This window comes from Oryx dammah, unplaced genomic scaffold (genome assembly GCF_014754425.2).
Source record: "Oryx dammah isolate SB20612 unplaced genomic scaffold, SCBI_Odam_1.1 HiC_scaffold_7, whole genome shotgun sequence".
NCBI lineage: Eukaryota > Metazoa > Chordata > Mammalia > Artiodactyla > Bovidae > Oryx > Oryx dammah.
Genome location: NW_024070191.1, coordinates 34,474,569 through 34,501,643, shown reverse-complemented (window position 1 = coordinate 34,501,643; position 27,075 = coordinate 34,474,569). Strand labels below are relative to the sequence as shown.

General features: G+C 44.5%; 1 protein-coding gene across 2 annotated transcripts in view; it reads left to right on the top strand.

The window, feature by feature from the left end:
• Positions 1 to 27,075, top strand: part of ZMAT4 (zinc finger matrin-type 4) — a 288,438-nt gene that overhangs the window by 48,826 nt on the left and 212,537 nt on the right. For both annotated transcript variants that reach the window (XM_040243115.1, XM_040243114.1), the window contains exon 2: positions 6,915 to 7,004. In XM_040243115.1, coding sequence (XP_040099049.1) covers positions 6,915 to 7,004 — 90 coding nt within the window. The remainder of the gene's footprint in view (positions 1 to 6,914; positions 7,005 to 27,075) is intronic.

Sequence of the window (27,075 nt, the reverse complement as noted above, 5' to 3'; positions counted from 1 at the left end):
AGGGCATGCAATTGAGTCCAAAACCTCAACATTCAGAAAATGAAGATCATGGCATCTGGTCCCATCACTTCATGGGAAATAGATGGGGAAACAGTGGAAACAGTGTCAGACTTTATCTTTTGGGGCTCCAAAATCACTGCAGATGGGACTGCAGCCATGAAATTAAGATACTTACTCTTTGGAAGAAAAGTTATGACCAACCTAGATAGCATATTCAAAAGCAGAGACATTACTTTGCCAACAAAGGTCCGTCTAGTCAAGATTATGGTTTTTCCAGTGGTCATGTATGGATGCGAGAGTTGGACTGTGAAGAAAGCTGAGCACCGAAGAATTGATGCTTTTGAACTGTAGTGTTGGAGAAGACTCTTGAGAGTCCCTTGGACTGCAAGGAGATCCAACCAGTCCATTCTGAAGGAGATCAGCCCTGGGATTTCTTTGGAAGGAATGATGCTAAAGCTGAAACTCCAGTACTTTGGCCACCTCTTGCGAAGAGTTGACTCATTGGAAAAGACTCTGATGCTGGGAGGGATTGGGGGCAGGAGGAGAAGGGACGACAGAGGATGAGATGGCTGGATGGCATCACTGACTCAATGGACGTGAGTTTGAGTGAACTCTGGGAGATGGTGATGGACAGGGAGGCCTGGCATGCTGCAATTCATGGGGTTGCTAAGAGTCGGACACGACTGAGCGACTGAACTGAACTGAACTTTTTTTTTTATGTGCCACTCATCAGAACAGAAGGTTAGGGCCTGCCTCCTGTCCCCAGTGTGTGTGTATCAGCCTTGCATCCTTCCATAGTCCACCTTATCCCTCTTAGGATCTTCTGATCCAATTTCAGCTTGAGGACTGGATGATGACAGGCCATTTCAGGAGCCCAGCAGCCTGGGTAGGAGACTTGGTATCTGGGGACTTGGGTGGAGGAGTTTTATATCTTCTTTCTCTGTGCTGTGAAAACCTTTGTCTAGAGAGCCAGTCTTCTCTTTCCAGTTGGTCCGTCTTCTACTCTAGGTTTCTATATCCTACCAATCAAGATGCACCGATCCAGGAAAGAGCCCCATTCATCAGAGAGAATCTCTGACACTCGGTGTTTCCTCTTGATTCATCTGCATTTAACCGTGACTTCCTACTGAAGTTGCCTCCAGTGTTTGTGGGGCTCTGCCCTGGGCCCTCAACTTAGAGTGTTAAGAGGGGATCTGCCAGGGCAGCCTCTCCTCCTTCCCGAGAGATGGAGCCTCCATCCCATATCAGCTAGACAGACATGCTCGGTCAACCAGGAAGTGAAACCTTTGCTGTGTTTTGTTTCTGCACTAATCGGCCCCTCTTCACGCTAGAATGAGTAGAAATAAATTGGTGGCTTGTGAGAGTCACTCTTCTATAATGATCGATCTGTTCCAGGTTTTCGTTTTTCCTTATAGTCCTTGGCTTACGTTAGCTGGTTTCTGGAAGGAGGTATAATTAGATATCTATGATGAAATAAGATGGTGAAGATTTAAGTGGGAAATCAGCAATGGATCTTAAAGCTTGTTTGAAACAACACGTCTCCTGCCAGCCTCACAACTGTGATCAGAGGATAAAATGAGAGGATAAATGTGAAAGGACTTTGAAGGCTGTTGGGAACATTATGCAAATACCAAGTTGCTTTGTTATCGCCACATTTTATGAGAGCAGAAATCAGTAGCCTTGTTGGAAGCAAATGAGAGTTGAGAATTTCTTAAGGAATGCATGTGATTGTGGAAGGTGCCTGTTCAGGTGAAGCACAGACCTGTTCTGCTTTTATGTTTCACTCTCTCCTTTCACAGGAATACATCTGAAATAGAGGTTGGTCTTGCTCTTCATCCCTGCAAAGAGAAGGCCAGCCTGAATTTCTACTTTAGACTGTTCCTTAGCATGCCAAGAGATTGTTTCGGCCAAAGAAAATAATCTCCAGATATGTCTGCCCCCACACAATGCCCAGCAACGGGGGCAAAGGCTTTAATTAAAATGAAAGGTTTGGTCATTTCTGGCCTATCTGGGAAGCTTAAAGTTGATGTGGTTTGAATGAAAATAATGACTTTTACTTAAAATGCAAATAATAATGCAAGAAAGAACCTGGGATTGACTCTCAGTGCAACTGAAAGAGAGTATAATTTCTTTTTCGTGTTTTTCTCCCCCTGAAATTAATGGTCCTTTTCCCTCCTGAAACTCTGTAATATATACATTTAACATGTTAGTAAGGTATATTTTTTCTCTTTTAAGTTCCTTTCGGCTCGCAGTTGGGCTTTTTAAACTCTTAAAAACAGTGTTATTTTTAGTTATTAATGGATCTTTGAAAAAGTCATAAGGACTTGCTACTATTTGTGTTTATTTGGATGACATAAGGCAGTTTGAGGGGTAGTTTTTTTTCAAGCCTTCTTGATTTGGTTGTCTGGACAGCATTTACCATCCCATAATCTCTGTTCATACACAAAAGCTAAAATGACCACATGGTGAAAAGTATACATATTTACCAAAGAATCAAATAGACCAAAATCAAGTTTTCAATTCTGAAGTAGCACGTCCTGCTCTTCGTTTAGTATGCTCATCTAATTATCAAGAATTACAGTGAAAACAGTGTGCATCTTGAATGTTGATAAGGGTAGATGGAAATGTGGTCAATTATATCAGTATATGTTAAATGCATTCCAGATCAGTGATGCTTTTTACTAATTATAATTAGTATAAATTAGACTTAAGGAGGAATTACAAAGGCTTGAACATTGTGAAGTTATTATTACTTTTTGTTAAAGATGAATTTGTTATAAAAATTAAAAAGAGAAACTATCTAGACTCTTACCCTAAAAAACTATATTTTTCTCCCCTCATCTCTTCTTGCTATACTTACAAATTTTTATTTAATTGTCATCATCGTATATGAGCAATTTTGAGCTTTGCATTTTCTATCCAATATTCATTGTGTAGAAAGCATTTTATTTTCCATTTGCAACTGAACATAAAGGGCATTCCACGGCTGCTTGAACCCGTCTCCTATTGCCGAAAGTGTAGCTGTCTCCCAATTTATTTTTTTGTTCTTATTTAGATAATGCTGTGATGAACATCTTTGCTCAAATGCAATTTTAACTTTCTGTAGGAAAGGTTTCGTTTTTGGAATAGATGGAATGGGATGAGATTTCTGTGCCAAGTTTGATGCAGCTTCAGAGGGTTAAGGGAAGTTGAGAGGAGGGTAGTTAAGAGAAGTTACTTGGAGGGTGGTGTAGTAGGTGACTCCGTGTCCTGTCTGGGTGAAGAGGCGAACGTGGCAGGAAGAAAGAGAAGAGCTGCTGGCAGAGCTCCGGGGCAGAGCTCCGGGGCAGAGCAGGGCTCCAGGAACATTCAACTGGGAGCCTGCTTCCCTTTGTTGACCAACATCATTTGTGGCTTTGGGCCTGAGTCAGACCAGCTGGGAGCGCAGTCCCGTGCTCCTCTCTCTGTGGAGTGGCTTGTCTTTGGGGTTTTGACTTTCCCCCTGAAGTCAGCATGGGGAGGCATTGGCTCCAGGCCAAGCGGCCTGGGAAAAGCAACAGGAGGGAAAGAGAGGACCAGGCAAAAGGGATGCAGTTGAGTGATGAACCAGATCCTAGATCCTATCCCCCGTCAATCCAGGATCAGGTGGTGTTTGCCAAGGCTCTGTTTCTTTCCACCTAGACACTAGGTAAGGCAGTCCTTCCAGCCAGCCTGGAGACTGGGAAGCCAAAGGCGAAAAACAAGCCTTCAGTGGACAATATCACGAAGAAGGTTCGGACCCAACATTGCTCATCAGTAATCACAGCAGAGCTGCTCTTTTTTTTCTTTTCTTTTCTCACTAATGGTGTTTTTTTTTTTTTTTTAAACTTGTTTTGTCACACTGCAAGTAAATAACCCGGTGAACTATGTCTTTGCTGGAAATAGCCTTTTTGAAAGAAATGTTATATTTTAGGAAAGAATAAAAAAAAACCCTACCACAAAACAAGCTGCTTTATGAGATTTCCAATTTTGCCATGATTTTGTTCCCTGGGTAGACTGATGCAGCAGGGACTGTGATAAGAAGTTCTTCTATGGTAACAAAAGCAAAATTGAAAACCTACTTCAGCCCCATTCGAGCTCACACTGTTATCACTTTGTCTTTTCACCAATTACCTGCCTGTGTGTGCTTTACAGCAGCCTAGATTCTGTGGCAACATTCAATGTCCTGGAGATTTTGACATCTTAAAAAAAAATTTTTTTTGAATTGTGGCAGTATTCCCAATGTTTCCACTACCCCTTACCTCCAAAACCCCCACAACCCTGTAGAATAGCTGTACACATTTTAGACATCAACATATTTACCTGCAAAATGAAACGTGCTTGTTTGCACGGCAACATTCTCAAGAACACACAGAAGCTAAGCAATGATGTTGAAATCATCCGACATATACTCAATGGGGTTCTGTTTCTCTATCCTACCAGTCTTCCAAGCAAACAAAACTCCAGATTACCTTTGATTAAAACTTAAAATTCAACCTAGAAAGGGCTACAGATATATTTCAAAAATCTCACTTTAGTACTTTTTAAAAAATGTCTCTAATAATTTTCATATCTCAAATCAGTTCAGTTCAGTCGCTCAGTCGTGTCTGACTCTTTGTGACCCCGTGAACCACAGCATGCCAGGCCTCCCTGTCCATCACCAACTGCTGGAGTCCACCCAAACCCACGTCCATTGAATTGGTGATGCCATCCAGCCATCTCATCCTCTGTTGTCCCCTTCTCCTCCCACCTTCAATCTTTCCCAGCACTAGTTTTTTTCTTTTTTTTTTTCAAATGAGTCAGCCCCTTCGCATCAGGTGGCCAAAGTACTGGCGTTTCAGCTTCAACATAAGTCCTTCCAGTGAACACCCAGGACTGATCTGCTTTAGGATGGACTGGTTAGCACTTTTAAATCCATTTAAAGACCTTAGAAGTGTCCAGCAGGTGTTTGGAGACACAGTCTTCTTGCTTGAGGCACAGTGAAGGAAAGAAAAAAGTGATAAATGAGGCAAACCAGACGGGAAGGAGTGACACGATGTCCTGTGAACAAGATGCAACTTGCTGTGTATTCTCTGAAATCCCTTCCCCTTTGTGGCTAATCTGGGAAGGCAACCCATCAATCAGGAGATTGGCTAGAACCCAATTGTAAAGAATGACACGTGGAACCAAGTCATTGGAAAAGAAGGAAATAATCTCTGAGTAAAAGGAAGGGGCTGGGGGACTTGGAATCAGGTGGCAGTGGATTCAAGGAGAATTCACGTTATAGAGACCACGTGGAGCTCAAAGTTAGGATTGGTGCAATCCGCATTGAGAAACAGACTCTCCTATATAATGTCTCATTTGGTTCTCTTGGAAACCCTAATAAATATTATTGTGCTCATTTTGTACAAGGAGAATGTGAGACTTGTTTGGGTGGTTTAGTCACTAAGTCATGACCTACTCTTTTGTGACCCTGTGGACTGTAACCTGGCAGGCTCCTCTGTCCATGGGATTCTCCAGGCAAGACTACTGGTCTGGGTTGCCATTCCCTCCTCCAGGGGATCTTTCCCGATCCAGGAATCGAACTCGTGTCTCCTGCATTGGAAGATGCTTCTTCACTGCTGAGCCACCAGGGAAGCTTGAGACTAGCTTTGACTATAATCAGATTAGAGTAAATGACTCATCCCATGTCATGACTTGTGCGATATCACACAGGGAGAAAGTGGTGGAGCCAGAACTGGGATTCTGAATTTCTGACTCTGTTATGGGTACTTTTCAGTCCACCATCCTGCCTCAGGTAGCAGCTTGAAAGTTAGAACTTCAGTGTTCTTTAGAGGTGAGGGGAGTTCAGATGGGCTATCAGTTCAGCAAAGGAAGAGAGGAAAGATGGAAGTAACAAGAAATCAGTTTCTCTATGCTAGGCATGGGGCAGTCAGGACAGATAGAAGTTCGGAGTCCTGCTGATCTGCAGGTGGTGGGGCTTGACTGGTTCAGTGGCATCTGGCTCCATGCATGTAGCTTGGCTCTAATCAGGTTAGAGATGCTGTGTGCACGCTCAGCTCCCAGGGCAGCGTGGTCCCCAGCTACTTAGAGCAGAACTTAGGGTGGGGGACTGGGCTCTTCTTCCCAGCTGATCCTTGTATCATTCCCTCTGCTGACCTATTCTTACCTTTGAAGACAGTTGAACAAGATTCACTCCAGGCTAAAAGATCCCAGTGGTTGCACCTTTCTTCCCTAACTCTGCTTTTTAATCCTGAAATTACATTGTCTTGATGACGTTGGGCAAGTCACTTAACCTATCTGACATGTCATCCCAGGGGACCCATATGAATGTGCTCGAGTATTTTCTGTCGTGGCAGTCCAAACATGGGTTGGATATGAATTTCCAGACACAGAGAACTTCAGAATAGTCGACACTTTGCATGAATTAGTAGCCAGTTTTTATAGCCTGAAGACAAAGAAAATTCCTGTTGAAGGATGGCATTAGGTGATGGGTTAGACCATTATAGGGTGAGTACCAGGGTGGGCATATTTGCTTAATTAGGGGTCAGGGAGCTGACTTAGATAAGGATCAGGGGGGCTTTTGGCAACAGTTAAATGGACTTCCGTGATGGCTCAGAAGGTAAAGAATCTGCCTGCAATGCAGGAGACCCGAGTTTGGTCCCTGGGTCAGGGAGATTCCCTGGAGAAGGAGAGAAAGATTTGGATGTGACTGAGCAACTAACACTTTCACAGCGGAGCTCAGTCATTTCAGAGATGACCTTGGTTCTGGCCTCTACATCCGGGGCCTTGGTGCAAGGCCTCTCACTGTGACCTTGGTATAGACCTTCACATTTTCTAAGGAAATTCCTTCTGGGCATTGACAGTCACTGCCAGTGTGTCCAAGGATTCTCATTGCCTTCTCTTTCACAGTATCTGCTTCTGCTTTTCCTTCCCAGAGTCGAAAACATGCCAGCAAAGTCCGACTGTATTACATGCTTCACCCCAGGGATGGTGGGTGTCCAGCCAAGAGGCTCCGATCAGAAAACGTGAGTATCTGACACCGCGCAATCTCCTTGGACAATTTGTTCTGCCGGCAAGAAAGTTCTCAGGTCTGGGAATTCCAGTTATGTCCAGCCTAGCGGGAAAGCTAAGTGAGTCGAAATTATTCTCATTAACTACGACAGAAAATATGACATATAAGCAAGTCTTTTCCTTTTTTTTTTTTTCCTGCCAGATCTTGCAGGATACAGGGTTGGGAGACTTTTTAATGATTTTTTGCTGGGACCTTGCAGAGAAAGAACAGACAGAGGGGCTGAGACCATCAGAGGCTGGGTGAGGGGAGGCGGGCGCCTGGAGAAGGCATAACCTAAGGGCAAACCTGTCAGAAATATCGGAGGCCTTGCTTTCTACATAATGTATGTTTCCTTTGGTGTGTAAAACAGAGCGCTGGTTTGTTCACTTATAATGGAAACTGTGCACACATCTTGCAAATAAAAATATTCAGGGTTTTGATCAGTGTTAGCTTTCCCTGAGGGAATGGTTACTTAGGCAGACAAATAACAATTAGGCAGTCGCTTTGAGGGTTTCAAGTCAGAGCAAAGGGCTTACTTTAGCCAGGCCGAGGCCAAGATTGCTGAGAGGGGCACCCCCTCCTCCCTGCGGAGGGCCCTTTCCCTGCCGAGTAGAATGTTCTTACCCATCCATGGCAGAGGTCCTCCATGATACCAACTGTGGATTAAACACAGAAGCGCCTCACCTTCTGAGGGCCGAGAGGCTGCGGGTGAAGAGTTCACGTCCCACCCTCTCACTGTGCTTGTGATCCTGCTTTTTTTTTTTTTTCCTGCTGCCATATCGATGCCAGTCTTCTTTTCTTATTAAAAATTAATACATAACCATTGAAGAGACTGGGCAAAACCTGCACTCGTTTGTTCTTCACAGGAGAGAGAGAGAGAGAGAGAGGTGTGGTTTTCATGGGGTGACTGGTTAGAGCCCTGATGGGTGAGACCCAGGGTGGGTAGTTTGGCTTAATTAGGGGTCAGGAAGCTGACCGGTAAGGATCAGGGGGGCTTTTGGCTGTGGTTACAATGGGGCTCGTCCCTTCCACATGACTGAAGGTGGAGAATGTCAGAGCTGGCCGGGGCCAGGGGTTTCCAGCCACATCTCAGCATTCCAAGATGAGCTAACATGCTCACACTCACCTGGACTCTGTGGATTTTTCTTTACTGCCCACTGAGGAGACAGACACACATAAGCCACAGACCTGCCTTAAAGAGACTTAAGTATAGTGAGAGAGAGAAATATTGCATAAAAGAGCTCTGGTGCCACAGTGGAGGTGTCTGTTAACATTTACATACAGCGCAAAGACAAAGGGTGGATGAGTCATGCCTGGGCCATGCGACCAGGGAAGGTGTGACTGCAGAGGTGGCGTGCGAGCTGGGGTCTTTGGGATTGGATGGATGGTACCAGATGGACGCAGTGGAAGTGAGGAGGGTGGATGGGTGTTTTCTTGGGTGCATCCATAGCAAAACAACCTATTAAGCCACAGGAGAGTCGGCTTAAGCCAGCTTTTATGCAGTCTCAGAGTCCTGTAGCCATACTGGAGTCATGCTGTCCGTCAGGTGTCTATTAACAGAGAGAACAGAATTCGGTTGTTTCCCCTTGCAATTGTTCCTCAGCGATGCATCCTTCATTCAGTGGGCGTTTAGCATCTAATCCTAAGAGTCAGAAACAATAGTGATTCATGGACACTTAACAAGAAGCTCTTGGAGCACAGATTATTACTGTCTGTCCACTCAAGTTCTAATCATGAGTGGTGCACTGAACTCCTAAGGAATGATCCTTAGGAGGAAAACCTTCCCTTCTCAGGTTCCTTGGCTGGTCTAATAATTAAACTGACTTAAAGATAGATGAGCAGAGGAAACACAAATTTAATTTCATACGTGTGGGAGCCCCAAAGAGAAGAGACTCAACGAAGTGACCAAAGCAGGCAACTTTTATGTTCTTAGACAGGGAAGTGATAAATTTATAAGAAATTGAAAGGGCAAAGAAAGGGTTCTGGGATTGGGGTATCAAATTAGTGAAGAAGTACTGAGGTTTGTTTATACAGGCTTCTCGGCCCTGGATTCTGTATCCCTGGTGATAAGGCTGTCCCTCTACCTCCTGGTACAGGGAGGGTGCCTTTCACATGGGAGATTTATCTCCTGCTTTCAGGGGGACAGGAGATGGTCAGAGTGTCCTTCCTGCACCTGCTGTTTCTTAAGTCACTTTACTAAAAAATCAATATGTCAAAGTGGCATGTTATAGGGTGGGGTGTCCTGTTCCCCTTCATAGGCAAAGAGAAAGAGGCACAGGGACTCCTGCTGGTGGCCTTGAAGACACAGTCTTTGCCGGTCTGGTCAGACCCATGATGCACCCTACTCACGCTCTGGTTCTGCCAGACACCCTGGGGTCAGTTCCTAGCAGGGATGAAGGTCAGATTTTACAGCAAGAAGTATTTACAAGAGTTCTTTCCTGAAGGCCCCTTTGAAAACTCTTTCCTGGGTTTTGAAAACTTGGCCTTATCATTAGATTTGCTGATTCAGTCATTTCCTCTGACTTGTTAATCTTGGTCTATGAGCAAATCAGTAAATAGGAAAAACAACCTAATGATCGTACTCTTTGGAAGAGATGGTTGATGCTTTAACAGGCTGTATGGACATTTCGCAGTGAAAACTATCGTTTCCATTAGGCATCTTGATGTATTGGATGCAATGTGGAAGGTTCCCCCAGCCCCATTCCAGGGCCTTGAGAGTTGATATTGTAACCATTTGAACCAATTTTATTTGATACAGATTCACATCTAAGGACTGAGACCCTGAATGTACAAATCAACAATGGCTAGACCATACACAGGGCTTCCCTGATGGCTCAGATGGTAAGGAATCTGCCTGCAATGTGGGAGACTTGGGTTTTACCCCTGGGTTGGGAAGATTCCCTGGAGAAGGAAATGGCAGCTCACTCCAGTATTCTTGCCTGGAGAATCCCATGGACAGAGGAGCCTGACAGGCATAATCCATCAGGTTGCAGAGTTGGACTTGTCTGAGCAACAACACACGGACCGTATGTAAAACTATGACTTTGACCCACAACTTGCAGCCAGTACAGAAGACCAACCTATTGATTGCCGGGAGAAATATCAATGACCTCAGATATGCAGATGACACCACCCTTCTGGCAAAAAGTAAAGAGGAACTACAAAGCCTCTTGATGAAAGTGAAAGAAGAGAGTGAAAAAGTTGGCTTAAAGCTCAACATTCAGAGAACGAAGATCATGGCATCTGGTCCCATCACTTCATGGGAAATAGATGGGGAAACAGTGGAAACAGTGTCAGACTTTATTTTGGGGGGCTCAAAAATCACTGCAGATGGTGATTGCAGCCATGAAATTAAAAGACGCTTACTCCTTGGAAGAAAATTTATGACCAACCTAGATAGCATATTCAAAAGCAGAGACATTACTTTGCCAACAAAGGTCCATCTAGTCAAGGCTATGGTTTTTCCAGTGGTCATGTATGGATGTGAGAGTTGGACTGTGAAGAAAGCTGAGCACCGAAGAATTGATGCTTTTGAACTGTGGTGTTGGAGAAGACTCTTGAGAGTCCCTGGGACTGCAAGGAGATCCAACCAGTCCTTTCTAAAGGAGATCAGCCCTGGGATTTCTTTGGAGGGAATGATGCTGAAGCTGAAACTCCAGCACTTTGGCCACCTCATGCGAAGAGGTGACTCATTGGAAAAGACTCTGATGCTGGGAGGGATTGGGGGCAGGAGGAGAAGGGGACGACCGAGGATGAGATGGCTGGATGGCATCACTGACTCGATGGACGTGAGTGTGAGTGAACTCCGGGAGTTGGTGATGGACAGGGAGGCCTGGCGTGCTGCGATTCATGGGGTCGCAAAGAGTTTGACACGACTGAGCGACTGGACTGAACTGAACTGAACTGATCTGAACTGAACCAGCCCAGAAGCCTGCCTGCTGTAAGTCAGACTACAGGATGTCAGACCACTGTCTATAGTAACAATCCAGGAAGTAAAAAACAGCCCTGTGACAAAACAGGTCCTGAATGGCTGGACTTGATGAGTAGCTGACATCATCGTGGACTTCTGTGTCTGTTTCCAACTCAGGACCAACCAGAAAAAGCCAAATATGCACCCCTGACCCATCACATGGGCATCTTCCCATTTTAGGTGACCTGTTTGCCTTTCCCCACATCAGCAGCCTCCAGTCAGGGCACAGGTGAGACCTACCCTTTTTCCATTCTGAAGCTTCCCCACACCTCTGCTCGCCTTTGCGTCTCCTCCAGAGGCAGGTGATGGCTGGCTGGCTGGCTCCCTGGCTACAGCATGCTCTATGTCAACAGCCTTTCTTGTTCTCCTTTTGTTGGCATTTCTTTCCACGGGGTGGTAAGACGGGGAGCGTGATAATAGTCCATAATGTACAGGTTCATCAGAAGATCCAACCGAGCAAACTCATTCATCGAGCACTTTGTTTTCAAAGTGCTTTCTGCAGGTACTGTTATTGCTGATCCTCTCCCCACCTGCAGCTGTGATCTGGGAGGTTGTCCTACTTTGCTTTGCTTGCCTCTCTTGTCTTACCCACCCTCCCACCTACCCTGCTCCCGGGGGGCTGAGGTTTGCATCCTGAGAACAATATCCAACAAAATGAGTGCTTCTGAAAATAGAAAACTTGTTGCTGATTTTCCAAAGTGACCCTGAGCCCACACGAACCTTGGGCCACAGTTATTCCTAAAATTGATAGGTAATGGCAGCCATCCCTTTCCTGGGAATGCTTGGTGACTTTATTTACGTACAGAGGAACAGAAGTACCTGTTATTATCCCCAGGGCCATTGTCGTTTCTATTTCAGGTCATTTGACCTTTTTGGTTGTTTGTTGTTTAAAAACTTAAGTTCATTTCTGCCTTTTGTTCTGGTCTTTCCAGCTTTTAAAAATTCCTTGCTTTACTCTTTAGAATCCTCATTTGGATCCTCTGTGTTTTTTTTTTGTTTGTTTTTACCTTGAAATTTTAGAGCACAGCATATTCCCCGTGAGGCTACAGAATAAAATTAAATAAGAAATAAATTGCTATAGTTGATTGCCTTGGAGAAATTTTCAGTAATCCCGCAAGCATTCGAGCCAGAAAGGACTTAAAGATTATCTAGTCCACTGAGAGCCTTGGTTTTTCACCAATGGGCCCTTTTATTATCTTCTCACTCATGGGGCGCATGCTTCAAAAAAAAAAAAAAAAAAAAAGTCTGCTTGGGAAACAGCACTTTGAAGTTAAAAGGTGATTTAGTTTTACTTTTATTTTTATTCCATAAAGATAAGTTAACTGCAAATTCAAATTGCCTGTCAGTATTAAGTAAACTGTTTTTACTTGGAGTTCATGTAATTCCTTCTGAGAGAGGAGACTTGACATTTGGTTAGTGTGATTGGACTTACCCACTCCTAAATATTTATATGGCTTTCCTTACATTCTGAAATATTTGGCATAGCTTGAGAGCCTCCACTGTTGCGTTCACAGGTCCCTAAATAGCCTGGATTTTGGGTTGGAAGGATTCATTGTAATCCCTTTCCAACCCCGTAATTACAAAGGTGAAAATAAGGCTCAAAGAAGTACTGTGTCTTGTCCAAATTTGTAAAAAAAAGACCCTGTCTGCTACCCTAAATTCTGTTCCTGGGCTTCTTCTACATGTCTTGAAATTGTAGCTTCTTTGGGGGCCTGGAAGCCATTGCTGGGTCCAGAGACAGAGAGCATTGCTTCCTCGGGGGAGAGTATTAATAGTAACTGGCGCTTCTCAGATGCTTTCCCCCAAATGCTTATACATTAACTCGTTTCCTCTTCACAAGTCATGTGTAAGGTGGGAGCTAGCGTTATTCCCCACAGAGAAGAAAACTGAAATGAAGTCATTTGACTCTGGTCAAACAGCCAGTAAGTAGCAGAGACAAGGCTGGGGAAATATAAAACACAGCAAAATAGAATTCCCTCTGGCCCCTGCAAAGTGGCTCACCATGCCCTGCCTGGAGACAGGGGCTGCACCATCTCCTAAGTGCCAGGGCGTGAAGATGGAAGCACATGGAACTTTCCTTTACAGGAATCAGGACGTAGCGGGGGGGTTCCGTTATGTGCAAATCATGTATTTTCCTAGAGTGTAGCAGATGCTACCCTAGATATACAGCTAGACAACTGTCAATGAAAATAATCAATAAGCAATCTATAACAGGAGGAGAAAAGAGTTTTATTTGAGCCAAACTGAGGACCATAGCCTGGATGACAGCGTTTCAGACAACCCTGAGGTACTGCTCCGGGAGAAGCATGGTTTTGGGCACAGTTCCACGTCTTGTCAGAAATAAGAACATTAAAGTCAGGGATGCGTTCCTTCAAGGTTTCAAAAGGAAAACTGGTCCAGTACACACACAGCGAGTCAGCATGGCCTTGGTGCTTAGGAAGGGGCTCTTATCATAGAAGGAGGACAAGCACTGGCTGCCTAGGAAGGAAGGCACTTCGTCTTTCTTTTTTAACTTGGGCATTCTTCACTTCTGCTCAGTGTGCTCTTTTCTTTAATAATTAAAGCATTTGTACAACGTAGATTTGATAATCACAAGGAGGCCATTCTTGTTAGCATAAACTCCAAGTTAACTTAGGTATAAGCCAGCATGATTTCTCTAGCCCCTCAGTGTGAAAGTGTGTTTTATCACTAGCATCTGGGCATGAGGGAGGGCACCCTGATATCCCTTGGCAGGACATTGGCAGGACAGTGTTTCCCAGAGAAAGTGACAATGAACTGATTCTTTCTTTAAAAAATAATTTATTTGGCTGTGCTGGGTCTTAGCTGTGGCATGTAGGATCTAGTTCGCTGATGAGGGATCGAACCCAGGCCCTCTGCATTGGGAGCACAGAGTCTTAGCCACTGGACCACTAGGGAAGTCCCCAAGCTGATTCTAGAGGGTGGATGTGAGTGATCAAATGAAGAAAGCTGGGAAAGGCTTCGTCTGAATGTGGACTCGACACGAGTCATGTCTTCAGAGAAATAAAATTCCAAGGCATCTTGAGAGGCAAAGTGCTAATAGGTGGCTGTGTTTGTTTCCTCAGGCTTCTGTTAACAAATGACCACAAACCGGTGAGCTTCCAACAACAGAAATTTATACTCTCACAGTTCTTACAGCTGCAAATTTGAAATCAGGGTGTAGGCAGGACCTCCCTCTGGAGGCCTTGATGGGAGATCAGGTACATGCTTCTCTCCTGGCAAGGTAGCTGGCCACCCTTGGCAATCCTTGGTTTGGAACTGTGTCACACCAGGCTGCTTTCATCCCCGTGTGCATCTCTGTCTTCTAATAAAGATGCCCATCTTTGGATCTAGGCCCACGGTCATCCAGTGTGCGTGCGTGCACAGTTGTTGTCTGACTCTATGATTCCATGGACTGGAACACACCAGGCTCCTCTGTCCATAGGATTCTCCAGGCAAGAATACTAGAGTGGGTTGCCATTTCTTTCTCCAGGGGATCTTCCCGACCCAGGGATCGAACCCTGGTCTCCTACATTGCAGGCAGATTTTTACTGTCTGAGCCACCAGGGAAGACCGATCATCCAGTGTGAAGGCATCATAATCAATTACACCTGAAAAGATACAGTTTCCAAATAAGGTCACATGTCCAAGGTGGATATAACCGGGGAGACGGTATTCAACCAATGTGGCAGTGGAGACGCAGAAGGAGACTGGATGGTGGGCAGGGGTACAAGCCCATACTGGGCATAGTATTGACATTTGCTTGATCAACCTTTTCCATTGTCTCCAGTGGTCTGCTGCTGAATTCATGGGGATTTCCCAATGAGGGTTGTGTCTACCAACGATGTTGTGTCTTGGCTGCCAGCTACATATTTAGAGCTAAAAGTGGGGACGCTGTCCCTGGCTGAGTTACAGATTAGTTTTATAGCTTTGCTTTGGACTTTCTAAACTGTAATTGCCGTAGATTTATAATCAAGGGTTACAGTCACTGCACTGCCTGCTTCTCTGCCCCTTTCTCAGAGGGCTTCAGATAAAAGCTTCCTGTTTGTGCAGCTGCATGACAAACTGTAAACTGTGTGTAAACTATTCTTTCAGGGAATTTTAGAAATGTCCTTGTCTGTGCGTTCCAATCTTTGGTCTCTGCTGTGCAGTACAAGACCTCCACTGTCCACTTAGGGACAGGCCTGCTGTCGACATCTGGGAGACTCGAAGAGCAATTAGGAAATCTGTGGGTGCAAGTTAAGTATTTATTTATGTGTCTCTTCTTAAGCCAGGAGTCAGAATATAGCCATTGGCCAGATGCAGCCCCTGCTTGTTTTTGTAAGATCTGCAAGCTAAGAATGGGTTTTACGTTTTTAAATGTTGGGGGAAAAAATTAAAGGAAGATTAGTACATTGTGACATGAAAAACTACATGGAGTTCAAATACTGATGCTCAAAAGTACAGTCTTATTGGAACCCAGGCATTCTCAGTCCTCTCCAAACTGTCGAGAGCTGTCTTCACATCACTCAGAGGACCTGAGCAGTGGCAATGGGGCACTCTGTCCCACAAAATCTACAGTGCTTACCCTCTGGCCCTGCACAGGAGGTGTCTGCTAACCCCCCGGTGAAGTGCATGCTTTTGGCAAAGGAAGAGGTGGGTTGTCACCTCTCTGGATGTGGATGTAGTCTCCCTACTCACAGGAATGATCCCTTTGGGATATTCCAGACTCTAAAGCTGCTTTTTCTTCATTTTTTAAAATTTTTTATTAGTGTATAATCCCCAGCTGGCTCAGTGGTAAAGAATCTGCCTGCCAATGCAGGGGACTCAGGCTTGATCCCTGGGTCGGGAAGATCCCCTGGACAAGGAAATGCAGCCCACTCCAGTATTCTTGCCTGGAGCATACCATGGATAGAGGAGCCTGGTGGACCACAGTACATGGGGTTGCAAAAGAGTTTGGAAACAAGTGAGCGACTAAGCAACAGCAAACATAATTGCTTGGCGATGTTGTGTCAGTTTCTGCTGCACAGTGAAGTGGATCATCTATACGTATGCATAAATCCCCTGCCTCTTGGACTCTCACACACCTGCTTCCCCTCCCCTCATCCCACCCCTCTAGGTCATCACAGAGCCCTGAGCTGGGTTCCCTGTGTCTTCTGTTTATTTCAGGAGTTTCCTTTTTCTCAGGGCCCAGCAGGTAGAAGGTCGCACAGAATAGAAAACACCGTTCCCACCACTGAGCAGGAACTCCGTTACTATTTCTCTTTGCGCCTTTCGATACAGATAGACTGGGATGTATGAGCAGGTTATGTTGCAGGAATCTGTGTGAAGCCTGCAACACTGTAGAAACAATGAGAATGGATTCTTTCTTCCACCAAACTCAATTTACGGTAAGCAGAACTCCTGAGTTTCTGACACAGCCCTGATTTAGAGTGTTTTTTCTTGTCACCACAAATCAATGATATGTCCTGAAAAGACTAATATTTTCTCGGGAAACTGTACCCAAAAGTGGAGTAAAAACTTTTATTATACAAACACACAAATGATAATTTAAATGAAAAAAACAAATGTGAATGTGAAGTATGACACTTGAGCTGTATACAACTTCCTAGGCCTGAGACTAGATCTATAGCTTGGGACTCTGGTTCTGAAACTCATTTATACTAAAATATGTATCACAGCTATGACTTCCATCTAGAATCTGATCCAGAGGAGAGGAAAGAATCCCCCAAAAGGACAGCTATGAAACTAATTTTTTAAAAGATGGATGCAGTGTCATGGATGTTTGATTACTACAAGCTTCGTGGCCCTCCTGCTGTACTCTAATTTTGTTCTTGTTATCGTTGGATAAATTCTCTCCTTAGCCAGCAAGTTATAATGCCCTTTTTTTATGTGTCAGGTCTTTTACTAATAAATACATGGTAGATATTTCATTTGAACTTTACAAGTGCAAGTAGGAATCTTTATTGCCTCCATTTTAAAAGAATGTGAAGGATGAAGCTTAGGTCAAGTATTTTATCCAAAATTGTACATCACGTAAGTGATGCGAATACTATACAGATTGAATCTTGGATCTGAGCTCTGAATTATTATGTATTCTTCATTTATCCATCCATGTGTGTATGGATGTGAGAGTTGGACATAAAGAAGGCTGAGCACTGAAGAATTGATGCTTTTGAACTGTGATGTTGGAGAAGACTCTTGAAAGTCCCTTGGATTGCGAAGAGATCAAACCAGTCAATTGTAAAGGAAATCAATCCTGAACATTCATTGGAAGGACTGATGCTGAAGTTGAAGCTCCAATACTTAGGCCACGTGATGGAAAGGGCTGACTCATTGGAAAAGACCCTGAAGCTGGGAAAGACTGAAGGTGGGAGGTGAAGGGGATGACAGAGGACGAGATGGTTGGATGGAATCACCGACTCAATGGACATGGGCAAGCTCTGGGAGATGGTGAAGGACAGGGAAGTCTAGCATGCTGCAGTCCACAAGGCTGCAAAGATTAGGACACCACTGAAGGACTGATCAACAACAACTTTGTTTATTTAATCTTTCCTATCAATTGGCTGTCTACCAAGAGCCAGGTGCTGGGTTAATTGGGGATAACTTACAAGTGAATGAAACGGTTTTTGTTTGCAGTGTTTACAGGATAGTGTGGGGAATGGACAAATACATAAATGAAGGAACATAGTGGAAAAATATAGAATTTGGGAAATCATAAGGTCTTTGGAATCAGGGAAGTCTTCTGAACAAATGAGGCTTGAGCCAGTGTCTGAAAGATGAGTAAGGGTCAGTCAGAGAATTCTAGGTAGATGGAACAGCATATGTAAAGCCTCTATACTCAGACAAGTCACAGCAATTTAAGGAATAAGTTATAACAAGAAAATCAGCATGGCTGGTGCTCAGAGGTAGAAGCTGTGTGGTGAGATGTAGAGAATGGATTTGGGGAAAGAAGGGCCTCCTCTTCTTTGAACTGTCATCTATCAAACTTTCAATTGTCTCCTGTGTCAATGAAAATCATCGATAAGCAATCTAAAATAGGAAAGCATGCATGCTAAGTCACTTCACTGGTGCCCAACATTTTGCAGCCCTGTGGACCATATCCACCAGCTCCTCTGTCCAAGGGGATTCTGGCGAGAATACTGGAGTGGGTTGTTGTGCCCTCCAGGGGATCTTCCCGACCCACGGATCAAACCCACATTGCTTACATCTCCTGCACTGGGCGGTGTGTACTTTACCACTAACACCAGCTGGGGAACCCCATAATAGAAATAGAAAGAGTTTTATTTGAGTCAAATTGAGGGCTGTAGCCCAGAAGATGGCTTCTCAGATGATTCAGAGAAACTGCTCAGGAGATGCATGATTTTCAGCACAGTTTTATGTCTTGTCAGAACAAAGAACATCAAGCAAGTTGGGGATACATTCCTTTAGGTTTTCAAAAATCTAGATTGGCATGTACACAGTGAGTATGGCCTTGGTGCCTGGGAAAGGGGGGTTCTTATCATGGAAGAAAGACCAGCATTGGTGTCTCAGGAAGGGAGGTGTTTCATCTTTCTTTTTAACATAGACATTCTTTACTTCTAGTCACTGCACCCTTTTCTTCAATAATTAAAGCAGATGTACACTGTAGGTTTGATCGCCATGGACAGGCAGTTTTGGTTATCCCACAATTCATGTTAACTCATGTCAAGTCAGAATAACTTCCCAAGACTTTGATATGTGAGCATTTCTTTTATCAACTGAAAGAGGGTGGCCTTTGATGAGGGTAATAGCAGGGGAGAAAAATGAGAAATACATAGATCTGAGGGACAATTAAGTAGGTAAAAATGGATGAAGTGGATAATGGATGTGAGAGGTAAGATTGTTTTTGAATAACTTCCATCTTTAGATCTTACACAACTGGACGGTTACTGCCCCCCTGCCCAAGTTGCCTAGAGTGAATTTCCCCCCTAACAGGGTAGGGGCAGCAAAAGAGAGGGCCTGGGTGACTTTGTCCTTAGCACTTCTTCTCAATTAAGCCTTTTTGTCTCTCTGATGGTTAGGGTGAGGCCACTCAGGAACCAGCCCATGAAGGGGTGCCCACAAAGTCAGGGCTAGATGTGCCCTCCTGGTGCATTGATATACAAAACCAGAAAAGCCCGTGGAGTGAGTTCAAGACAGGTACCAAGTGAGGGGCTGGGGAGAGCACAGTATCAGAGCCCTGGTGCCTTGAATGAAGGATACCAGCAGGGAGCTATTGGAGGGCTTCCAGAGGGGATGGAGAAGTTGGCAGTGGTTAGATAATGTGCTTCCAGCTGGAGGACTGAGGTTATTTAGAAAGCGGGAACAGCTCAGATGTGGTCTTGGGACCCAGGTCCAGTGATCCCCAGGGGGTCCATCCTGTTCTTTCTTCATTTAAGATGCAGAGATGGGGGACTTCTTGGTAGTACCATGGTTAAGACTCCATGCTTCCAATGCAGGGGATGTGGGTTCGATCCCTGGTCAGGGAAGGAACTAAGATCCTTCGTGTTGTGTGGTGTGGCCAAAAAAATAAAATAAGTGAAATAAAATGCAGAGATGTTTTAAAAATGCCCAGAAAGCACGGTTTAGCTTTCTCAATGGCATGGTCTTTACTTATTCACCTTAGCACCTCACACAGAGGGGGGTCCATAAATGATTGTTCCTATCTTCTTAATAAGGTATTGTCCCATTGCCGTTTTCTTTAAAACAATTATGTGTTTAAAAATAGCTTTAACAAAAAGTTGCCATTTGTAAAGTCTTCTAGACCATTTCCTTGAAATCATCCTTTGGTTGTTTACCTATCAAAGTGGCCTTATTAAGGAATATTCTGTGCAGTTGGCTGTGTTCAAGAAAATCTTAGGGCTGTGGGCAGTTTCCACAAGAATCTTGACCAGTTTCTTTGTCGTATGGGGGTCATGTTCAAATAGGAAAACCCAAAGAAAAGGAGAGGCAGGTCCTTGGAGGGCGTGCTCTCATGGCACAAGCTGGTCCCTTCAGCAGTTGCTTCTGATCACAGCCTACACATCCTGACTCCACTGTCCCCCGACAAACCCTGTTGCCCTCTCACTGGCTGCCTCTGCTGCTGGACATTGCTTGCCTTCTCCTGTCTGCTTTGAAGTCTTGATCCTGTTTTACCAGAAATCAAGGCTGTGTGAGCAGGAGTCAATGTGCAGCTAACAGAGGCAGATGGCCTTCCCAAGAAGCCAACCTTCTCTCATTTTTAAGAGTAAAGGGACATGAGAATCTAGATGTCCTTCTTAGGAGGACAGTCTGGCATTGCCTCTGGAGCAAAGAGGTTGTCCATGCCTACTGGGTGATCTTGAGACATGGAAGAGTATGGGTCTAATTCCTGTGTGTGTCTCTGACTTTACACACCATGTGGGTCCTTGAAAATGAATCAAAATATAGTTTTGTTTAGGGTAGTTTGACTCAAAGAATCCTGGTTACCACAGATGACCAAGGAGCTGTTGGATCTGTGATAATTGCTCTCCTGCTGACCTCGGCTGTGGAATATGAGTTTCTATGTTGACTTTTTAAGCAGGGGTTCACAGGAGCCTGCCTGCACAGTGGAGACTCACTGGCACGTGGCAGCTGGGGGTCTCTGGGGTCTACATCTCTCTCCTCCCTCTCTGCTGTGTCTCCTCCATTCAGGTGTCTGCATCTCCAGTGTATCTCCCCTGTCTGAATTTCCTCCCCCCGCCCATAGATAGATTTCCTTTGTTGACATGCTAGAATCGTGCAAAATGTCAGTTTGTTTTTCTCTTAAATCCCAATTCAATCCTGAAAATTTTATCACTCATGTTAATCAGATTTCCTTCCTTCAGTGTTGGAATCCATCTATCTTCATCTCTTCCTCTGCTTCAGGGATCAGAGTGAGGGCACCTTGCCTCCCTTCCCTGCTTTGTCCCACGTGGCTTCATGAGTCTGGAACCTCATTGCAGCCTTGCCATAAATTATACCTGCCATCACCCCATTATGTGACCCCATGTGTCCCCATTCTGGTTCTCCTTTATCAACTCTGGACATTCCTCATGCTCCAAATATTATTCTTGCAGAACAAAGAAATCTGTTTCCTTTACTACCTTCTGGCTTGCGGCCGTTTGGGCTGTGTTTCGGTTGATGTGTTCTTTTAGAAATAAATGTAAATTATTCTTCTTGCCTCAGAATCGGACAAGGGGTCGTGACATTGGAATATAAGATACATTTATAACTTCATGCGACCTGGATCTGCTGTGGGTCATGCTGAGACAATGATGAATGTCTCCCGATAAACACCAGCAAGCCTTGCAAAAATTCATTCTGAAAATAGAGATGATGCACTGAGTCCAACTAATTTGCAGTAAAATGGCTTTTTAGACTTGGGTCCATTTAACCGCTCCCATGCACCTGCTCTGTATCACAGACGGCCCTGGGGGCTCTGCCTGGTGGGCTTTTGTCATTCTCAGAACCTTCTCTCACGTGAGCAGGTACTGTGCCCATTTTACAAATGAGATGAAGAAGGTTCGGGTGCAGGTCATCTAATTCGAGAGACTTTCTCATTCTCCCACCTCCTTGTGGCAACCTTTGATGCCTCGGATTTCTTTCTTTTTAAGCACACATTTTTACTCCTGGCTCAGCCATTTCATACACCGACGGCATCAGTAGTGCGCTTTTCCTGTGGAACATTCCATACAGGAGTGACTCAAGGAAATCTTCCACTCAGAGCCTACTGTGGGCTGGCCATGTCTGCTGGGTCATCCCAGTCACATTTTTTTTTTTTTTTCCCCAGGTCCCTACCAAAGGTAGAAAATCTGAGGTGTCACCAGGTTCGGTGTCATATAAATGGAAAGTCATAGACCTTGGGAACGTCTCTGGCATTGAATATGGCCTTCAGTGCCTGCTAATTGGGTGACCGTGGTCACCATCTTCATTTTTCTGAGACTTAGTTTCCTCATCTTGTTGCCAAAATCTCAGCTCCCTGTCCACTAGAGCTGCATAGAAATACAGAGACAGAGTTTGGAGGAAATAGGAAGAGAGGCTTTATTTCTTTTGTGGGGGAAGGGGAAGAACACCACAGGCTGGCACCTCAAAAGCTGCACCCTCTTCTCTGGGGAACTGGGAGAGGTTTTACATCCCAATGGAGGTCTTCCATTTTATTTTTCTTTTGCAAAATTCCTAAGCAGCCTCAGCTGGCATCAGGCAACTCAGCAGCTGGGTCTGGTGTCTCTGAAGATATTGGTCTGTGACCTTCCTTCTGAAATGCAGAAGCCTGCAAGAGAGTGTTAGGGCAGACGAATGCCAGGTGCACAGTGCAATTCATATGGGGTCTGAGAGTTATTAGCTTTGTGAAGGACATGTCCAGCTTATAAGGCTTGTAAGTCTTTGTTAGTAGGAACAGCTAAAGAGTAAGCAAGATGGTTTAAGTCTTGCCTCTTTGGCTGGTATGTGCCTAAGGTTCACTCATTTCTGTTTTTGCTGCAACAATCTGATGAATGGTGGCAACAACCTTTATGTTCCAGAACCACTGAGAAGAATGTGTGTGATAATGTTTATATAAAGTAGGGAGCCCAGGGTCTGGTGGGAGAGAGATGCTCCATACCTGTTACCTTTTTCTCCTTTCTAACAGCCCTAAGAATGGTGAGTGTCTTTCCGATGCTACACCTGATAGAGGGAGAAACACACACTGGACTGGTTAGAATGAGCCAGTGGCTAAATTCAATGGTCTGTATCCAGAAAACCAAAGGATGCTGAGACGTACATTTTCTGTAGAAGCCCTATGTGATGGCCAAGGAGCTAGACAGGCTGAGAGGCAATATTACAGTGTCCAATAACATTCTTGTTCTAAGGAACCTAAACTAATACAAAGAGTGAAAAATATGGTGTTGGTATTTGCACATTGGATCTTTGCTTGGAGGAACACGTTCGTCTTGTCATGACTTGGCTGCTATCCAGCCCCAGTCATTGAGTCTAAGCAGGAGAGACTTAGATGTTTGGAACAGCTGGGGTGACAGCATGCACGCCCCTTGGCCACGTGCATGGTGGGGTTGGTTGTACCGTATTCCTCCTTCCCGCTCATGGGTGGCGTTATTCAGTCATGGCACAGCGACTTTAATAGATATTAAAAATGTGGCTGTTTAACCGTGTCATTCTTGAAGCTCCATCAAAACTCTCTCTGGAGCTTATGTGAGTGAATGGTGCAGGACCATCGCTCACTTGCAGTGGGGGCCCTTTCTCTTGATCTGTGACACTGTATAACCAAATAGTCCTGTAATCATGTAGAATTTGTCTATTAGCTTTGTCCCTTTGCCAAGTAGAGTTAAAAGGAAAATTGTGTAGAAAAGCAGATAATTTTTATTGTGAATTCCTTATGGAAAAAGGCATTTTTCTTCAAAGTTATTAACTGGGTTTTACAGCTGACCTTTCAAGGAATGTCTATAGCCTCAGATACTCAAGAACTCAGCAAATATTATCCTCTGTATAATTTAAAGTCATTAGAATTTGGGCCATATGCACTGAATAAGTATTGTGAGACACTTGGTTATTATAATAACCAAGACAATGTTTGATTTAAAAATTTTTGGTATTTGATTATAAAAGAAAAAAAGTATTGTTTCCTTGCTGTACTGAATGATGGTTGACCTTTGTTTATTAAATTTCCTCATCACATTTTAGCTGTACATAATCCCAGAAGGTCACTGGTTGGCATTAACAACCCCAGAAATGAATGGTCATGATGTCACATCCCAGAATTGACAAATTAGTTTGTTTGATCTCTCATTACCCATTATTTTCATTGCTGTAATGGAGAATGGAAAAATTCAAGCTGGGATTAAGGCTTGAAATTTCCTCAACACTAAGAAATAAGGGTTGTGAGTGTGTCTCTCTTGTCCTTCCCTCTCTCTATATAGTCTTGGCATTTTTAGGCTTTGTGTGTGTGTGTACATTGTGACATACTCTCTTGGGCAGCTTTAATATCTAATGATGCAAAAAGGAGAAAGAAAAGGGAGAGAAAGAGGGAAAAAATACCGGAACACTATCAAGACAAAAATAAAGTTACATCAAGATCAGCTAGTATCTGAGTTTGGAAGAGATCTCAGGGCTTCTTCATGAAAGTCTTGTCACTTAGAAATAAAAGTGAAAACCTATAGTCCTGTCTGAATTTCACTTGGACTTCAGGAAAGGTTGAGCGATCTTGAATGAATCACTAAACATTTTTGGTATGTTTCCTTTTCTGGGTTAAATGATCACATGTTGCTTTCTGATCTTCATCAAATTAATTGATTTAAATATACTCTGAAAGTGAAAGTTGCTCAGTCATGTCCGACTCTTTGCCATCCCATGACTATGCAGTCCATGGAATTCTCCAGGCCAGAATACTGAAGTGGGTAGCCTTTCCCTTCTCCAGGGGATCTTCCCAACCCAGGGATCAAACCCAGGTCTCCTACATTGCAGGCGGATTCTTTACCAGCTGAGACAGTATCTTATGGCGACCAATATTATATTTCATAAATAAACTGGATGGTGAATTGTTTATCACTACAAATATGCTTTCATTTTCTAATGCATTAATTATTCATCTGCATAACCCATTATTAAGTTCCAGTTCCAGATATAGAGTCAATGGTGAGGAAAGCCAGACCCATACAAGGTCCCCCTGCCCTCAGCTGAAAATGGCAACCCTGATAAGCACTGTGGCGAGTAGGCATGGTTCCTGGAAAACTCCTTAGGGGACCTGTCTGGGAGCTGAAGGAAGGTATCTCTGAGCAGTGATTCCTAAGTGACATCTGAAGAGTGCATAGGTATTCACTGGGTAAGGTGGTAAAGGAACATCATTCCAAGAGCAGGAATCAAGATTATGAAAGTTTGGGAGGACTGGAGAGAAGGTGAGCATAACCGGGGCAGAACATCGCAGGGTGTGGAGTTGGAAGAGGCTAGAACGGTCACTAAGTCGGAGCCAGACCCCTGACGCTTTTAGGGGAAGTCTAACAATGTCATTGGGAGAAGGCAATGGCACCCCACTCCAGTCCTCTTGCCTGGAAAATCCCATGGATGGAGGAGCCTGGTGGGCTGCAGTCCATGGGGTCGCTAAGAGTCGGATACGACTGAGCGACTTCACTTTCACTTTTCACTTTCATGCATTGGAGAAGGAAATGGCAGCCCACTCCAGTGTTCTTGCCTGAAGAATCCCAGGGATGGTGGAGCCTGGTGGGCTGCCATCTATAGGGTCTCACAAAGTTGGACACTACTGAAGCGACTTAGCAGCAGCAGCAACAATGTCATTGACCATCCCAATCCATCCCAACTGGGACATGTGTGCAAGTGAAGGCACGCTGTTGATAATGAAACTGGAAAAATAAGTGGAAGCAGCTATGTTTGATGAAGCTTGTATGTTTCATTCCTTGTATGTTTCCATCAAATATCAGGGACACCCTGTTTGGTCAGTGTACCAAATAAGGTTAAAGAAATGTGAAAAGAGGAATCCAGTGTCCTCCTCCCACCCCACCTCCACTTCTGGGGAAGCAGTTGTTGTTCCTAGCCAGTACATTTAGGTTTGGTTTGTTACATAGCAGTAGATGCAGAAGGGCTTCTCAGGTGGCCCTGGTGGTAAAGAACCTGTCTTGCAAAGCAGGAGATACGAGAGACACAGGTTTGATCCCTGGGTTGGGAAGATGCCCTGGAGAAGGGCACAGAAGGAATACTCCAGTATTCCTGCCTGGAGAATCTCATGGACAGAGGAGCCCGGCGGGCTACCATCCGTGGGGTCACAAAGAGTTGGACACGACTGAAGCGACTCAGCACAGTGCAGATGCAGAAGTTGTTACTGAGAGAAAACTCTAGAAGACTAGGTTTGGATAAATCTGTGTGGACGTGGTGATTCTGAGGAGCGATTAAGACATTCAGGAGGTGACGTCAACCAGGAGTCGGGATCTGTGTCTGGAGCTCAGAGGGGAGATCTGAGTGGAGAAATAGGTGTGAGTGTGTGTGGCCTGTGGGGTAGACAAGCTCCAGGGAGAGAGTGTGGAGAGAAGAGAGGGGGACGGAGGAGGCTGCGACAGGTGCCTGGAAACGTCCTGTGAGGATGACAGCGGAGCCTCAGAGGACTTGTGGAGGAGGCAGGCTGAGCAGGAGGAAGATCGGAGCGTGCTGTGTCAGGCCAGCCTCGGTGGTTACTATCAAAGTCACGGTAGAGGATAAAATCAGCTATAGAACATTTTCTTCTTCTTTTTTTTTTTGCATTTTACTACTTCAGTATTCCATAAAAACAAATGGTCCATTTGTGTTTCCTCAAGGGGGCAGGTTGAATGAGAGGCACTAAGTAATACCAAATGGCCTGTCTTTCTTGCCTTGTGGTACACGGGCTGCAGGGACAGGGGTTTCTATGATCTGTGAGTGCAGCACAAACCCATTCTCTGGCTGGAAAGGCAGGAGGAAATGCATGGCAGCTCTAGCTCTGGGCCCTGTGTTTAGCAAGAGCCATGCTACCTGTAATCCTCTTCTTTTTTTAAAAATTAATTGATTTATTTTAATTAGAGGCTAATTACTTTACACAGTTGTAATGGTTTTTGCCATACACTGACATGAGTCAGCCATGGGTGTACATGTGTCCCCCATCCTGAACCCCCCTCCCGCCTCCCTCCCCATCCCAGCCCTCAGGGTCATCCCAGTGCACCAGCCCTGAGGGCCTTGTTTCATGTATGAATCCTCTTGCACTTTTATTCCTTCTTGAGGCCACAGTGCTTGACTCTCAGATACTTTCCTCCAAGCCTTATAAGCTCTTTTATACTAAGGTGCAAATGACTGATAAGCTAAAGTCTTGTTTTGCTCAGAACACTGAATTTTAGCCATGAGGAAATATCTCTCTATTCTGGGAAATGTGGTTATGTGAGTGCAGGGGAAAATGGTTTCGAATGCCACTTGCTTTCATTACTGCCTTGCAGTTTGCTTTTACATATTGAAAATAGAGCCCCTTGGTCTCAGGTTGTGGACTTTGGGGTGTTTTCAGTCTAGAATAAGCACACCTCCCATCTTTTCTCCCCACAGAAACCTGCTTCCCCTCCTGTTTGTCCTTTTGTGATTTAATGATACCAAACTTCTTCCATTTGGTCAGGCTGCAAACTGT